This window comes from Siphateles boraxobius, unplaced genomic scaffold, assembly GCF_051911475.1.
Source record: "Siphateles boraxobius isolate OS27281-9 unplaced genomic scaffold, OSU_SipBor_1 41, whole genome shotgun sequence".
In the NCBI taxonomy this organism is placed as follows: domain Eukaryota; kingdom Metazoa; phylum Chordata; class Actinopteri; order Cypriniformes; family Leuciscidae; genus Siphateles; species Siphateles boraxobius.
In genome coordinates, this window is record NW_027509042.1 from 16915504 (window position 1) to 16934045 (window position 18542).

Below are 18542 nucleotides of genomic sequence, written 5' to 3' on the forward strand. Positions count from 1 at the left end.
TACAACCTTTATATATTGTGTTTTTCTGGATTTTGTGGTTGATATTCTGTCTCTATCCGTTAAAATAAACCTACCATAAAAATGAAGCACCCTTCATTACTTTGTAAGTGGGCGAATTTACAAAATCAGCAGGGGATCAAATAAGTATTTCCCCCACTGTAAATATTACTTAGCATCATAGTCATTTTCATGCATAATAATGTCTGTTAAAATGTATTGTTTAAATGTGATTTTCCATATTAGTTATTATTATCATTCTGTCCTATTTTATCTTATAAAATAGGACTTATAAATTATAAGCTTTTCCAGTGCAGCGATACATTTATCACTTGATATTTTTCTGTAATGATGTAGGAAACTACTTACGTGCACTATTTAGTTTTAATCCAAATGTGTGGTGGCAGTTTTGGTATCGAAAGTGCATCCCTAACTATTTTGTATTATACCTCTAAAATGTGCTGAATTGGTGAAGAATTAGTGCTTTATACACTATCTGATCTCTTATTTCATAATATTTGCTTTATTTTTATATCTGTGCTGTCAGTACTGTCAACTCAAATTTGAGAAAACTTTAGACTAGTATAAACCAACTGATGTTTTTGTTTTAGTGTTTATGGATTCAATACATTTTCTAATGGTGTGGAAAATAGAGTATTTGAGCTGTAGTTTATGGCTCTTTGGAAGCAGAGCGTTCTGCTAATCCATCTCTGAAGCTCTAGGCAGGGGGCATGATGGGACACGGCTCTGCTTTTGTCATCCTTATAAAGAGATAGGCCAACTGTCTCTTCACTCCCTCTTCCCAAATACTCCACCCATCTGCTGCTTCACCCAAGGCCACCACCACCACCATGTTCCCCTGATTCTTAAATTATTACGTAGATGTCCTCTTATTCTTGTTATTACATCCTTGGCTTCACCCGTTCCAGTATGAAAGCACCACAGTGTGTGTGTGTATGTGCACAAGTTTGTGTGGGTGGGGGAGTAGTAGTCAGCAGATGGAGTTGGAGTGTGTTGGTATGGATCCACACCTCTAGCAGACACCAGAGATCTAATCAGGGGTTCCGCATGTCTGCAAGCGTCTCCCCCATGCCAACAAATACACACGGTCACACATGATCACTCGCCACTTGGACATAAACATTCCAGATAAACATTTGACAAGACATCAGATATGAAAAGGAAACTAAAAAAACTGAAGAAAAAACATCTTAACCCTATAAAGAATACTGAACCATGTGTTTGATACGCATATTATTTGATACATTTCTAAAGCCTCTAAATTATAGAGATGATCAGAAAACCTGTTGTACACAATCTGCTACATGCCTTTTGTCGTCTGATTGATAGTTTTACTAGTTTTTTTATCAAGTAAAGGGCCTTTTAGTATACTGTAATTCTTAAATGTTCTTCAGGTCATGCTACATGTATCTTTTTGCTATGAAAACTACTGATTTTTCTAAAGTAAACAAAAAATAACTTATGTTGTCAGTAATATTTCAAAATATTACTAAGCAAATTAGAAAAAATCATTTTAAAATGTGAGGCTTCTGAGGAGCGTTTATTGTTTATCTCCCAGTCATCATTGCATTGCTGTGTGTATGTTTTGCCCCCCATAATAAAACCTCGAGAGCTTTGATCATAAAGTAAGCATTTAAATATCATCTTACTAAGGTTTTTGGGGAATATATAGAGTGACAACTGATATTTATATGCATTTTATGTAAATAGTTTGATCTGACTGATTTACATTACAATCTTTCAGAATTTAATCTTACTCTTTGGCCTGCAAGCGTCTCCCCCATGCCAACAAATACACACGGTCACACATGATCACTCGCCACTTGGACATAAACATTCCAGATAAACATTTGACAAGACATCAGATATGAAAAGGAAACTAAAAAAACTGAAGAAAAAACATCTTAACCCTATAAAGAATACTGAACCATGTGTTTGATACGCATATTATTTGATACATTTCTAAAGCCTCTAAATTATAGAGATGATCAGAAAACCTGTTGTACACAATCTGCTACATGCCTTTTGTCGTCTGATTGATAGTTTTACTAGTTTTTTTATCAAGTAAAGGGCCTTTTAGTATACTGTAATTCTTAAATGTTCTTCAGGTCATGCTACATGTATCTTTTTGCTATGAAAACTACTGATTTTTCTAAAGTAAACAAAAAATAACTTATGTTGTCAGTAATATTTCAAAATATTACTTAGCAACTTAGAAAAAATCATTTTAAAATGTGAGGCTTCTGAGGAGCGTTTATTGTTTATCTCCCAGTCATCATTGCATTGCAACTGTATGTTTTGCCCCCCATAATAAAACCTCGAGAGCTTTGATCATAAAGTAAGCATTTAAATATCATCTTACTAAGGTTTTTGGGGAATATATAGAGTGACAACTGATATTTATATGCATTTTATGTAAATAGTTTGATCTGACTGATTTACATTACAATCTTTCAGAATTTAATCTTACTCTTTGGCCATATAAATATGAGCAGCTGCACCAAATTGCAGATCTTTGCTCAAATTAAGCCTCTGAATAAAACGTACTCGGTTACATATGTAACCTCGGTTCTCTCTAGAAGAGGGAACGAGTATTGCGTAAGCTAGCTTACGCTACGGGTAAAGTCATCTTTTCTCGAGATATTGAAGCCAAAAATTATCCTTAATTTTGCATTTATTGTCAACGCAGTGTAGCAGCCGGCAGACTTAGAGCAGGCAATCTTGCGAGCTAATTGGCTGCCGTGTGACAACTGCTGCAGCCTACCACTGAGCCTCGCGCGTGACGTAACGCCCAATGAGGGCGCTTCGCGTCACAGCCGCCAAAATGGGGGTGGCTTAGCGTATAAAAGCCAGGCTCGGAGGCTGCGTCACTGGTTTCATCAGCTGAAACGAAAATCGCTTGTGGCGCCTGCACGGTCGGGTTACGCAATACTCGTTCCCTCTTCTAGAGAGAACCGAGGTTACGTATGTAACCGAGTACGTTCTCTTACGAGAGGTTCTCTCGTATTGTGTAGGCTAGCTTACGCTAGGGGAACCCATTGTCAACGCGTGCGCGCCCAGCCTCCACTTCATGAGTCCCAGGGATTCCCGGGGAACATAGATAAGTGGGAAACAGGTGGCCAGCAATGCGGGCCAGCACATGTTATAAGCACATACAGGGTATACAGAGCGGCGTCGCCGGTCCATATAACTATTTATTCACCATATAGTGCAGCTCAACCAGGAGAGCTAACGTCGCAAGGCGGGAACTTACAGGTTATAAAACCAAACAAATGTGGACGGAGAGGCCCAGCCTGCCGCCTCACAAATGTCTTCAATTGAAATTCCACTGGACCAAGCCCACGACGAGGCCACGACCTCTGGTGGAATGCGCCCTGATGCCCATGGGGCATTGCAGATCTTTAGACTCATAAGCAGATGTGATAGCTTCCACTATCCATCTGGACAGGCTCTGTTTCGAGGCGGCGAGACACTTGGTGCGCCCACCGAACGAGACAAAGAGCTGTTCCGAAACGCCTGAAAGAGGCGGAGCGCGTAATGTAAGATTTGGCCCGAACTCAAGACACGCAGAGAACTGTCAGAAAAACGGTTTTGAGCGAGAGGTACTTTAGGTCCACGGAGTCTAACGGTTCAAAGGGGAAAGCTTTCAGGGCCTCTAGGACCAATGAAAGATCCCACATGGGAACCGACGGGGGTCGCGTGGATTCATCCGTCTAGCTCCTCTAAGGAAGCAGATGATGAGCTCGTTTCTTCCTACTGACTGGCCTTAAGTCGACTCAGCGAATGCTGCAACGGCCGTCACATAACTTTTAAGTGTGGATAGGGACCTGCCTTTATCCAACAGCTCTTGAAGGAAGCCAAGCAACCCCGGGACCCCACACTTTTGTGGGTCTAGATCTCTATCAGCCCACCATTTGGAGAACACCGACCATTTAAACGCGTAAAGCCGCCTCGTAGAGGGAGCTCTGGATTGCGTAATCGTGTTCATCACGATTTTGTCTGGACCGTCGTTCAAGTGGCCTGGCACATGCGCAGCTCTCAGCGAGCCAGGTGGAACTGAGACCATACAAGAAAGCGTTCCGTCAGATGGCAGAGGCTTCTGGATCTGACACCGCCCTGACGGTTTATGTAGGACACCACAGACATGTTGGCCGAGCGGACTAGCACATGGTGGTCCTGTATGAACGGGAGGAAGTGTTTGAGCGCGCTATCCTTTCCAGACAGTTTATGAGGAAGCGTCTCTCTTGGTCTGACCACAGGCCAAAGACCGGTCTGCCCTCGAAGACGGCGCCCCAACCTGAGTTGGAGGCGTCGGTCGAGATGACCTTTCGGTGTGAGACAGCCCCCATTGTCACTCTCCGCTGGTACCAGTCGGCCACTAACCAGGGCTGCAGAGCCAAAACGCAGCTCTGAGTCACTCTGATTCGTCTGTAGCCTGAAACCCAAGCCTGGTGAGGCACTTGGGCGTTCAGCCAGCTTTGTAGCGGGCGCATGCGCAGCAAGCCCAGCTGAAGCACAGCTGCAGCTGATGCCATACAGCCTAGCTTCCTCTGGAATGTCTTCAGAGGTGTGATGCTGCCTTCCTGGAAAGACGCGGCCAGGTGTCGAACACTGCGCGCGCGCTGTGTCGATAGGCGGGCCGTCATAGCCACGGAGTCCAGATCTATTCCTAGAAAGGAAACTGATTGACTGGGCCTTAATGAGCTCTTGGTCCATTTGACCGTGAGGCCCAAGCTTTCCAGATGATGGTGTATTGATATGCCCGACCGTCGAAAGCGAATCTTAAGAATGGCCGGTGACGGGGGACTATCGGGATCTGAAAGTATGCATCTTTCAGATTGAGAGAGATAAACCAGTCCCTCGGGCGAATTTGCACAAGGATTTGTCGTGACCATTTTGAACGGACGTCTCATGAGAGCTTTGTTCAAATATCTCAGATCTAAGATAGGTCTTAGAGCTCCGTTGTGGTCACATTCTCTACATCTAGCACTCTCACTTTATGAGAGTGGGCTCTGTTTGAGACACGTGGGGCATCGGGTTTATGTGTAGGGGTGAGCACTGACTTGTGGGCACTTTTTCTACACTTAAAACACCATCGGCGTGAGCAGGATAACCAGAATTTATACTCTTTTAGAGATTTCTCTGGGTCGCCATAAAAACGGCGTTTGTATGCAGGTGAGCGGGCTTAGTTACCGACTCGTTGGCTGCTGAATGTGCGTCTGCAATAGCCTTCTCTGAGGGGACTGACAAGACGAGATATTTTGACGGTGGTCCGGCCGCAGCGAGACCCAGCCGTCTTTTCCTCTCTGGTGTTGCAAGGAGGACTTTCCCTGCTCGGGCTTCAGCGCAATCTTGGGCCGGGGTCCCCGGAGGGGAGGCGGCCTAGTACAGACGAGCGTGATCTAGGGCGGCCGCCCTGTCGACGCTGCGGAGGCTGGGGCTGAGCTGGGTGCTGGCTACCGTGTCATGCAGGCGGCTCACATGGGCGGCTTGCAGAGGAGCTAGAGCGTCGCGGCAGAGCGGAAGCAGCTTGTCCGGCAGCGGCGAACGCTCGACCAACAAAGGCTGAGGTGGTCCTGCAGGCTTTGGACGGGAGGGCAGACTTTGAGAGCCATCTCACAGAGGGCGGGCAAAGGTGCGCTGCGACCGCCTCTTCCACTGGGGGGATAGCTGTGTACCCCTTCTTGGCGGCTCCGTCCACTTGGGAGAGCGCCGAGGAGACGTGAGTGGAGCCTTGCGGAGAATGGTGCGTTCCACGAATTCGAAAGCTCGGCATGAAGCTCTGGCAGAAATGGCGCAGATCTGGAAACGGGCGGGGGGCGGCGGCTGTGAAGGAAGCAGCCGTCGAGCCTATTGGGCGCGGGCTCCTTAGGCGGTGACCAATCCAGGCCGAGTTGGTCGACGGCCTTCGAAAGGAGGCGCATGAGCTCGCCGTCCACGCCAGCCCGAGTGATGGGAACTCGACCACTCCTCGCTATCCGATGCCAGGATAGAACAGCTGTCACCTGGGTACGCTCCTTCGGCTTCGTCCCCTGAGGCGGCGGCAGTGAGGGCCGAAGCCGGCAGCGATGCGGAAAGCTTTGCTGAACATGATGAAATCAGTGACGCAGCCTCCGAGCCTGGCTTTTATACGCTAACCTACCCCATTTTGGCGGGCTGTGACGCGTAGAGGGCGCGACGTCACGCGCGAGGCTCAGTGGTAGGCTGCAGCAGTTGCCGTACGGCAGCCAATGAGCCCGCAAGATTGCCTGCTCTAGGTCTGCTGGCTGCTGCACTGCGTTGACAATAAATGTAAAATTAAGGATAATTTTTGGCTTCTATATCTCGAGAAAAGATGACTTTACACGTAGCGTAAGCTAGCTTACGCAATACGAGAGTACCTCTAGTAAGAAACAGGTGTTTTTTAAGCTCCATATTTTATATCTAGAATATTACTACTGTTACTACTGTTCATGGGTCATTTATTTATTTCGTATTTGTTCTGTTTTTGGTGCGTCCACTTTTTTATATAAAGAAAATTGGCCTGCATATTCTTTAAAAAAAAATCACCTTTGTTTCCCACAGAAGAAAATATAGCCCTTTAACTGAAGATACATTTCTTACTTAAAATTGTTTTACACAATTTTGATTCCCAGTAAATTATTCTTATTTAAGAATGTTTAAACTGACAAAAAAATTTAGAAAATGTGTTAATATAATAATTGCTTGGATATGCTTTTATATATATATATATATATAAGGGTCTTCTTTATAATAAAATAATGAATTGTTGTTTTATCTTTGTCATATGTGTGTGCTCCTGTAGATGTTGAGCAATAAGAAAGGTTTACTGCCTGAACCCAATCTGGCCCAGTTCCTCAACAGTATGACCAATCCTGCTGCTCTCCAGGTCCTTATGAGACCCTACCCCAATGCCAAACGAGGAGGTAACTCTCACTCTCTCTCTCTCTCTCTCTCTCTCTCTCTCTCTCTCTCTCTCTCTCTCTCTCTCTCTCTCTCTCTCTCTCTCTCTCTCTCTCTCTCTCTCTCTCTCTCTCTCTCTCTCTCTCTCTCTCTCTCTCTCTCTCTCTCTCTCTCTCTCTCTCTCTCTCTCTCTCTCTCTCTCTTCTCTCTCTCTGTGCCTCTCTTAAGTGTCTCTTTACTTATTATTAGCCAAATAATTTTTTGAATATTCATGAGTAATAAGTTTAAGTACTTTTTCAGAAAGAGCCAAAAATGTTTCCTGTGAGGATTGTAGTTTTTGAGATGAAATATATCTCATGTCTCTGCATATGTGTGTTTGTAACAGTGATCACCAGTGCTGTAGATTCTGAGCAGATTTTTCCTCTTGATGAAAGCCTAATCATATATTAAAATGAACTTTTCATTGGGTGGGAGAATAAATGAGCTGAGGAAAAAGTGGAGGCCGGAGCTTAAAGAGAACACACAATTACAACACTAAATATAGCACATGATTAAATGTTAAACTTCTCTACCTATTCCGGAGCAACTTGCCGCCAGTATCATGGGCCGCCAGTATCGGCCACATACTTTCTGCTGTCCATCTCTTTTCTCCATTTTGAGAGCTTACAAGCTCTTTTCACATTATTTCCTTTCTTATTTGTCCCATTAATTTGGTTTATCTAATGGTTTCCCACCAGGAAAGTTTGGCCGACCTCACAATATCCCCTTCCTGCGTCCACCGTTGACTGCAGCGTTGCTACAGTTAGGAAAAGCACAGCAGGTACATGCTTTCATTTTGAATCACCCGCAAGACTGACTTAATGCTGATGGGTGTTTCTTTAACTTTAGGCTCTAATGTTGTATATTTAAGAGTTGGATTTGATTAAAACTAAATATTTTAACTTCTTTATTTTTGTTATATGGTCACATTAAAACATTTTTCCTTTTTTTGGAAACTTTTATGATGCTTTCATCATTTACTTGTGCTAGTTTCCAAATGCCTTTTATATATATATAGATTGATATATATACCAATGACCTAGAATTGAAATCTTAAACTGTGAAATTCCATAATAAGAAAAATAATTATTACTTTTTTAGGTCTATAATAACCTAAACAAAGCATGTAACAAACATCATTTTGTATTTATTTTTTGAAAATGTATTATGTATTATTATTATTAATTATTTGTTTTATTTTTAAATATGACTGTCCCTGAGTTGTGGCATCATTTCCACCACAATGAACAATTTTGTTTTTTGTGGTTGTTGTCAAAGTTGTTTTGAAAAGTTAATGTAATGTAAAGTTTACAAATTGAAATGAGATGGTAAATGTCACTTGTGAACAGAATTTTTAAAAATGTGTTTATATAGAATACAAAAAAAATGCTACCAGTGAAATTACTTTGAGCAACACAACGGAGTTTACCATTTTATTAAAAAATATTTCAGATGACATTTCCATTATTTCCACCACCAAATGAATAGTAGTGTGGCTGAAATGACATTGAACGGTTTATTTTAAGGGAGATTCATTTAAAAAAGTCCACAAAGCATAGGTGCTCACAGTTAAAGAAACACCCTAAAGAAATAAAGTTGCCGATCATGCATAAAAAGGTTATAGTACAGCAAAGAAGAACACCTTAGAGGGAAATATGTTATAATGAATAGGCAGCTACTTCACAGATAAATGGAAAAGTATGTATAGCAATCTATCTATCTCTCTTTCTTTCTTTCATACAGTCTGCCATTCTTGGAAACGGTCTTGTTCTGCAGAATCTTCTTCACATGCAGATGGCCCAACAACAGCTTTTACAGATCAAAGACAAGCAAATCACTAATGTGAGTGTGTGTGTGTGTATGTGTATGTGTATGTGTGTGTGTGTGTGTGTGTGTGTGTGTGTGTGTGTGTGTGTGTGTGTGTGTGTGTGTGTGTGTGTGTGTGTGTGTGTGTGTGTGTGTGTGTGTGTGTGTGTGTGTGTGTGTTCACGGGTTTCAACATACCCATAACAAAAGAAATATATCACCACAATACACTTACCAGCAAAATAATGCACGTTATACAACAACAGTCTAAATTGTGTTTTTTGCAAGGATATTATTGGTCTGCACTAAATCCTTTTGTAAATAATGAGAAAACGGCAAAAGAACAAGTTTTTGTTCAGAAACGCATTATTTATATTTATTTATATATCAAAGTATTAGAACCATACACCCAGCTGGCATTTTTAATGCAAATTTGAGGTTCTGGTTAAAGAATAATTATGCCATCTGTGCTGGAAAATGTACTTAAAAAAAATAGAACAATAATACATGCAATAATAATGCTGACATAAATCTCCCTTAATGCATGTGTTTTGTCTTGGATTGTGCATTTTTGTAGCCAAAATGCCAAATCTCATTTGTGTGTACTTCATCTTTCGCTTGCTTGTCACATGACTCTATTATGGCCTGACTGCTTTTTTTTACTCCTTCAACGCTCTCTCATTTCCTACCAGGTCCAGGGTCTTTTAGGTGACCCATCCCGGCTGCTCCTGCAGAAAATTCTGGGTCTTCGAACACAGGTTCCTCTGGGGAAGGGCTTGCTGGGAGATTCTCCCACAGGTGAGAGCTTCTGGTCAACCCTGCAGACCTCAAGCCTGGTCCAGAGGTCTCATTCGCTACTGCAGGGAAAGACATTTGCATTGCAAATCCTCAAACTGTTTGAAAGCCCCATTATAAGCAGTGTGATGCAGCCACTTCAATTAGTAGTTCTCCCTTTGTGCTTTTATACAGACGTGTGTCTGTTTGTGCGTGCAAAGGCATTCATCAAAGCGTTAAACACCTTTGAAGAGTATGCCTTTGTGCAGGGTCATTTCTATTTGAATATCAGTGCCATGCAGGTGTTACAGTGAGGGAGAAATTGAAATGCAAAACTATGAAGGTTTTCCAGAGTATGAACTATATGCATTGGGTGATAAATCCTTTTTTCCTTTTTTTTACTACAAAATTTTAACAAAGTTCTCTGCTTTTTAGAGTTGGGCCAAGACTCCTCTCCAGTTACATCCCAGGGTGGAAACTCTGCGGCTGGAATGGTGACACATATACCTGGACGTTCACATGCGAGTTCTGTCTCTGAACAGAACGGAGTAAGTGCGACATGCCTGGCTCCGGAGAAACAGCCTGCACCACCAGGAACCGCAGGGGGATCTTTAAGCTCCCAAACACAGCTTCACAACTTCCTCTCTGGGATTAATACACAAAGTCTGGGACCTTTGCTGGGGAGCACAACACACAAAGCTCCAGCCAACCACCACAGCTCAAATGTGCAGACTAGTACTGCCGTCACGGTAAGCCTGGTTGCTTTCTGCTTCTCCAATTTCTCGCCTCAAGATCAAGTTAATTAGAATAATTCACTCAGACTTTAAAAGTTTGTCATCATATACTCACGTTTGAGTCGTTCAAAAAACATAACCAATGGAGATACAAGGTTTAGTCACATGCTCTTTTTAATACTTTTCATTAGTTAAATATTTGGAAAACCAAGAGTGACCAATAGTAATGATTTATGAGAAAAAACAAATGGTGATACGAGGTTTCCGCCTGTTAGCGACGAAATACTTCTAATTTACATTTAATTTATAGTTAATTATATACAAAATATATATTTTTAAAGAAATTAATCATTTTATTCAACAAGGACACATGAAATTGATCAAAACTAAAGACTTCTACATTTGTTAGAAGAATTTATATTTTACAGTATTAATGTTTTTACAGTTTTTTAAATGCATCCTTGGTGAGCAATATATATACAGTATATATAAAACAACAAAGGGGGTGCACATTTACACTTTGAACACTGAATACAAACACGCACACACTCGCTTATACAGTACTTGTTATTCTGTCTGAAGTGCTTCTGTCGACCTCCTAGAACTCCATTTCCATTGTTCTGTCTGGAGGTGTCTTTATTCAGATGCAAGCACTCAGCCACCTAGTAGAGCTCAGAACAGACTCTTGACAGAGTTTTGAGCCCTAATGACAGACCACTAGTGCTGCAGGATCTGATTACACGTGCATTACTCCACACAGGCTAATGGAGAGCTCTGTCTTCTATGTGACTGGATTAGAGATGAATACCAGACTCTATGCTAGTACTTTTCCATTTCATTCCTTCCCTTCGATTGCTGTTTATTTGTGAAATCTGTGAAAGAAAAAGAAAAAAGAGTTTTAAAGAAATGTCTTTCTTCAGTGGAGAAAAAAAGGGAGATGTTTAGACGAATGTCTGAGCTGCTCTTTTCCGTACCATAAAAAGTGGGTAGTGACAAAGGTACTGTATGGATTCTAAAGACTTGGAATTTCCAACCAATCATTTAATTGGGGAAAACAATATATATATGTATATGTATATGTATGTATGTATGTATTAGACTTGCGACCATAGTTGTTGTTACCAGTGTTACACAGTGTTTATAGAAATAAAAACCATTTAGTTCAGTTGGACAACGGACGGTCCTGAGTCACAGCAGGAGTCAGATTTCAATTATCACGTGAAGAGTGCAAGGAGAAATGACTGATAAGACGATTGCAGAGGATTTGGTGTGTGATCGCGAATTCAGAAGCGGAAATAAAAACCGAGCACACGTTCAAACGCGATTTGACCACAATACCCTGCAAATTATTGGCCTATTTACACAGAGTACTCAAGATCGTGAATTTAAAAGCAAAGTAGCATGGCAGAGGATTTGGTGTGTGGTCGCGAGAAAGTCAAAAGCGATCCCCCAACCCCCCCCCACAACCCCCACTGTTATCAGTAATACTGGTGTGAAATTTTCCTCACGTGACATCCCTATTGTATATATTTATTTACCAATAAATATTATATAGTAATACACTGTACAAAAATAGATAATACATTATAAAACGTATAGTTCTGGTCCTCGATGCTGATCGGTCGTTAGCCGTGTTTATTTACTATAACACTGTTTCCTAACCAGATGCAATGGAATGAGACTCCAGCAACAAGAAATTTGCCTGTCCACACCAGACGCGACACGACTACGAGACAAAATCAAAATCAAAATACGAGAGAAAAAACGCGTCAAAATCAATCAAAAATCACTGCCAATCAGAAGAGCGTGTGGACGGTGTCTCTGCAAGAGAAACTGTGTTGTATTGTGAATAAAGTCACAGCCTCTTGTACCTTATTGCTTACATAATATCATAATTGACCAATAATAGCCCACTTTTCACAAATACCTGTCCTTTAAAATCAATTTACATTCAATTTATCACTCTACATTATATTGCAAAAGATGTTTCATGGTATCTTTACAGTTGTATGTTTTGAGAAGTTTGGAGAAGTAGCAGACATTACAGTCTCACTCTGTGTCTATATGTGAGCAACTCGGTGAAGTACCAGATTAGCATCTAAAAAAACCGTAGCATATTGTTTTGCTGCTCTTCTCAACATGTCTCTCTCGCTTTCTTTATCTCTTTCTGTAGAGTCAGTCCAGTTGTCAGACGTCTTTGTTGGGAGACCCTCCTAAAGAAGTGAGGTTGCCATCCAACCCGTATCTAAACTTGGCTAGTGTGCTTCCTGGAGTGGTACTGCAAGGTACGTGCACGATCAGAACGGCACACGCTGAAGATGACTCACTTCTGCCAGACCTTGGAATGTATCTCTTCTCTGTCAGCTCTTTATTTTCAACTATAATATTTAGTGTATGGCTGTCTTGTCTCTCCCTGCTCAAGGCCACAGCCAGATGGGCTGCAGCCCACTCCAGCAGAGAAGATAAAAACTGTCTGTATGAGAGATGTTCTAAGTAGGTGTCCCTGAGCAGGCCATGATTAACATCAGTATTTGTGTGTCTCCTTTAGCACCCTGCAACAGTAAGCCTCAGACTGTGCAGGCGCACACTGGGACATACAGAGCAGTCCTGCCACCTAACACCCACCCACCCAGTCAATACAGCGCAGAGACCACTCCTGCAGAATACACTCAACAATACACTCAGCAATACACACAGGTAACTACAACACCTGCAATACACATGTGAAAATGCACACAGATTGTTCAAAAGTGACAGCAAAGTCATTTACACAAGATTTCTATTTCAAATAAAAGAATGTTTGTCTTTTTTAACTTTTTGTTCATTAAAGAATCTTGACAAATATTTTTGTTGAACCCTGGATAGTTTTAGCAGCACAACTGTTTCCAACATTGATAATAACAAAAAATGTTTCTTGAGCAAGAAATCAGCATATTAGAATGATTTCTGAAGGATCATGTGACACATGAAGACTGGAAGACTGGAGTAATATACTAATAAAATGTAGTAGTATACAATACACACCCAGCTAACAGGGAACATTCTCAGAACTTTAGCTAACCTTCTGGCAAGGTTCTCTCAAAATTATGAGCTGGAGTTCTTCCAGCAACATTAATGTTCATTCAAAGTTTTCTGGTCATTAATAATGTTCTCAAAATGTTAGCACAAAAACATTATTTGTAATTCGTTCATGGAACACAAAAGAAGATATTTTGAAGAATGTTTGTAACCAAGATGGTTGATGGTCTACATTGACTTCCATAGTAATTTTTTTTCCATACTATGTAAGTCAATGGGGTACATCAACTGTTTGCTCACCAACATTCTTCCAAATATATTTTGTGTTAAGCAGAAGAAAGAAATTCATACATGTTTGGAACAACTTGAGGGTGAGTAAATAATGACAGAACTTACATTTTTGGGGTAAGCTATTTTTTTGATAATGACAGGGAATATGCTGAATACTGGATTTTAATTTTAATTATATATAAAAAATAAAATACAAATACAAGTGTTTCAATCAACAGTCTCTGTTGAAGTAAAAGTGGTTAATTGATCAATAACAGAATAAATCTCCTGACATCACATTCGGAACACACTGGATAGGCTACAGTCCTATAGATTGGTTAAATACACTGTAATCGATTGTGATTAAATAACTACAAAGTCAGTTTTTTTATTGGTACAACAAAAAATCATTAGCTTATGTCAGTTGAACATTTTTTATTAAAATATAAAAAAATGCAATGCAATCTATATAAAAACTACTTAAGATTCCTCACCTTTGCAAGATTGGGTACAGTCTCTTTACAGTTGGGTAATTTTTAATGTGCTCCTTGTGTCATGCTGAGTTCCAAGTCCCACTTTATATTAAGTGTCTTAAACTAGCATGTACTAACGTTGAAATAAATTATTTGATACAATGCACTTATTGAGTACATTCTACTTATATTTAAAAAATGTCTACATATTATATCTGTAATAATTTCTGTAAAGACATCTTTAATTACACTGTTGGCCCTTCCCAGATACCTTAACCCACCCTTAAGGCTGATTTACACTTCTGCGTCGGACCTACGCCGGAGCCTCTACGCCGTAGACTACACTTTGGTTTTAATTTATACTTCTGCGTCGTTGTCCGCGTTGACGCACGCAGAGACAGCATGTGAAACCCGAGGGAGCGGTTTGACCAATCACAGCGCTTGCGTCCGCGTAGAATTGACGCGTTGTTACATTTTTGGAGAGGTGCACGTCAAGGTACGCAGAAGGGTATGCGCGCTACGCACAGCCTACGACGTAGCTACGGCGTAAGTTCGACGCAGAAGTATAGATTGGGCTTTAAACCTAACCATACCACCAAACGTGTCCCTAACCTTACTGGTATCCCACCTCAGTAGCAGCACAAATGTTTTGTAAAACAACATGAACAAGTACATCCTACCTAACAGTTATTTTGATTTGAGTACATAGTAGTTAAATACACCTGACTTCATGGTTGTGCCACCTGACTTTTACAGATAATTTTACGTTGAACAAGCTTCAACTTGGATGCCTGTATCAGCTTTTGCCTGTGCTAGCTAAATTCAAAGTTCACACATAGAATTTTTTTAATACAATATGATAAAGTTTATGATAAAATAGCATTTCCTAGTTTTACATTGGTTGTACCACTGACATGTAAAGTGTATCAACCTACCCATATTTGAAAGGAGCAAAGGATCAATTGGGGTTCTCTGGATGATGCATTATCATTCTTACTGTTATTACCTTGGCAATTCATAATTAAAGAGCCATGTTTGCACCTGGCATTAATTGCAGAACAAATATTTTTCAGTTATCTAAAAAACTACTGATATTTATAATATGTGTTTATATTAAAGTTTTTTTTTTTTTTAAAGTTTATATTTAAAGTATTTTATTTTTAATTTCTTATTACTAAAACACAATTTTTAATAGTTTTCATAGTCTGTTCATTTGTGCGGACCTTTGCTCCACCTGACATTTTAGGGGTTTAAGATACCAAAACATAAAATAATATTTATTATTTGAATGTACTGAAAATTAATTCAAATTTTACATTTTTATAGAATAAAGTGATACTGTATATGTCATGAATTTATCAAATTATTTTAAAAGGAAATAATGCAATCGGACAAAAATATGCATTGATCATGTCATTGACCCATTAACTAAACGTTCTTAGAATATACTTTTGTTAGCTAGATAACAGTTACATACAAACAGCAACATCACTGGCACAGTTTCTTTTTTCTTTTCTTTCGTTTTTTGTTGTTGATTGTGTTAGTATTGTGATCTTGTGTATCAGATCAAATTGTTTGACAAAATTTGACAATTGTGGAATGCAGACATGGACAGTCAGAGAAAGGAAGAAATCCCAGTGTTCACTGCAACCATCAATCTGTCTCGCTGTTAGCCCACTCTCTCAAGTCTTTACTTCCCCATTATATCCCCCACAACTCCTCTCTCTAACACAGGTTTCCACTGAGCCCCAGATTTGACAGCGAAAGCCAGAGAGAGCGAGAGGAATGAGCAAAGGAAACAATTCTGCCATATGCTCAGCTGTGCAATAGAGAGACATAGGTCTATACGGAATAAAGATGAATGTTCAAAACAGAACAAAAAAAGTTCCAACAGAAGGGAGCTGTGATGCACCACCGTGTCCTAGGCTAATGATAAAAGTTACTACCATTTAAATCTGAATTTTTATTTGTCCCAACTGAGCTTTTAGTTTATCGCTTGGTTTCTATTTCTGCTTAGTTGCGCACTGTAACCCTCACAGTAAAATCTCATTGGCCCTAAGTCCCGTTTCACATTAAACTTCAAATATCTTCTGATATTTGTGACTGCACTGACAAATCGCTACTCACTCGAAACTTGTCAGATCATACCTAGTTTGGACCAAGGAGGTCTGTTATAAGCTAACTGTCAGAAACTGGCTTGGCTGGCCAAGAACCACCTGAATTATGTGATTTAAAAGCCATCTCCGCTCATGGACACTCAGTTCTGGCATATACGTTTTTGAGCCAATCGCCTGAGCCATAAATGCCACTTGACTAATTACTCAGAAAGATGATATCATGTCAAATGCTGATTAGCTGATAGCACCACATGGCAAACGGTCACAAGTCCTTCACCTAGTGACTTCCCTGAAATGTGAAAGGCAACAAATAAGTGCCTGGGGAAAAAAAAGCCCTTCCAAAGATTAGTTTTAGTAATTTTAGTTAGTTGCCAAGGCAACATTGTTAATATTTATATTTTAGCTTTATTTCAAAAAATTTTTTTAAGTTTTAGTTAATAGTTTAAGTTTTTGTTAACAATAACAACACTTATGGTGTAGTTACGGCATCTACGGGCTAACTGGCCCAAGCTAACCAGCTAAACCCAAACCCCTGGTTAGGACACAATGCTATCCCAGAGATGCAGGTTCGAATCCACCCTGTGTCATGTTCTGATTCCCATTCCCCTTCTTTCTCCCAATAATATCCTGCCACTCTGCACTATTCTGCCAAAAAGTTGTGAAATGGATTACAAATCAGAATGTAAAGATTTCAGCAGACGCAGAGGAGAAGAAAATGTGCTCCAGGAGAGGATGAGAGGGAAGGAGAAAGAGTTGCAGTTCCTCCCACAGTCTCTCAGATTCATTCCGGTGTCTTTAGGGTGATCCCCTACTCTTTCTCTGGCGGAGAGTTTGGAGGGGAAGGAATTTTAGTGAGATTAAATGGCTTAAATGTGGGTCTCCCTCTCATTACTGCCGGCGTTCCTATGACAATACGAGAAGGAGTGGGTGAGAGTTGGAGGGAGAGAAGGGGGAGTGAGAGATGCAGAGGGGGAAGACAGGAGGGAAGAGGAAGATTGGCTGTGAGTTGTCTGTCCCATCTGGTCGCACACTCCCACACACTCCACCAGCTTTGGTGAAATGAGACAGTGAGCTTCACGCTGTAGGTGTCCAGAGAGAAAGAGAGCAGGGAATGGTGAAAGGAGGGATGGGAATGAGATGAGAAGGAAAGAGATATATTAAGGGAATGGTAGAAGAGAAAGCTAGCGAAATGGATTAGGCCGCAAGGTTAGACAGGTTGAGAGAAAAGATGAAGACGAAAAGAGGAAGCAGCTCAGGAGATACTGTACAATGCAATGCAAAGCGATAGAATGTAGTCAGTGTCATAGTCATGTAGCCAGACTTTTGACTATCAACAGTGGACTATCCAGTCCACTTTGATGCTTATTCTGTCCAAGGTCCACCCTCTTAGAGAGGAATAAGTTGTCTGATCTACATTGAAATCTGGGGAAGGCAACCCTGCTTCTGGAGGACTTCAATCCTGCAGACTTCGGTTCCAACCCTGCTCCGACACACCTTCCTGTTATTTTCAGTTAATCCTGAGCACCTTGATTTAGCTGTTTTAGGTGTGTTTAATTTGAGTTGGAGCTAAACTCTGCAGGATGGTGGCCCTCCAGGAGCAACGCTGTCTACCCCTGTCATTGGTGCTCAAGGATTTCTAGTTAAGTTTCTAGTTTCTCCTACAAAACTCAACGTTTTTGAAATGCCATGAACCATGAATCCCCAAAATCTTCTTAGCCAGAAACACTAAATTTTTACTCTGACGTTAGTGGTTCCTGTATTGAGACCAACATTGTTTTAGGAATGGAAAAAATGGAACTGTCCTTTCAGTGTTGGAAATGTGCAGAATGGTTCCAGATTTGGAGCCCAAAAATAGCCCAATGTGATTTTCACCATCAGACGGTGGAATTCTCAAGTGAATTTGTACGTCTGGGCGGTGTTTTGGGGGTGTTGGAGCACCGAAATCTTACTTAAGAGGGTGGAAATCAACCTGCGGAATTTATATTTTTTATCCACGGCAACAACTTAAAAATAGCACAATTCCGCTGGACACTGACCACTGGAGCCACCCTGTACCTTTTAAGCACACATTTTTTGCCTGATGGACTCCTGAAAAATCCTATAAAGTCAGAAAACTATTGCCATTTTGTTGAATAGTCAGTGAATAGACTGGGTATGTCATCTGAGGCTGCGACTAAAGTCAGTGAGAAATGTCAGTGAAGGCCCAGACTCACCAAACCGACATCAAAGAAATACCGGCACCAAAAGTCGACTGTGGTGTCGCTTCTCGACATCTCCGTCTGGGCCAAAAAGTTGCAATAAGTTGAAATAACTCTTCTCCGGAAGGTTTGCTTTGGCAAGCTTTTTCGAACTCCTGAAATGAACTTTGTTTTGGCCTGATTTTGTTGGAA

General features: G+C 40.9%; 1 protein-coding gene across 1 annotated transcript in view; it reads left to right on the forward strand.

Moving 5' to 3' along the window:
- raver2 (ribonucleoprotein, PTB-binding 2) overlaps positions 1–18542 on the forward strand; it is a 92438-nt gene that overhangs the window by 66007 nt on the left and 7889 nt on the right. Inside the window, exons 7-13 of the mRNA XM_077198705.1 lie at positions 6824–6944; positions 7659–7741; positions 8704–8802; positions 9459–9564; positions 9976–10289; positions 12448–12559; positions 12823–12971. Coding sequence (XP_077054820.1) covers positions 6824–6944; positions 7659–7741; positions 8704–8802; positions 9459–9564; positions 9976–10289; positions 12448–12559; positions 12823–12971 — 984 coding nt within the window. The remainder of the gene's footprint in view (positions 1–6823; positions 6945–7658; positions 7742–8703; positions 8803–9458; positions 9565–9975; positions 10290–12447; positions 12560–12822; positions 12972–18542) is intronic.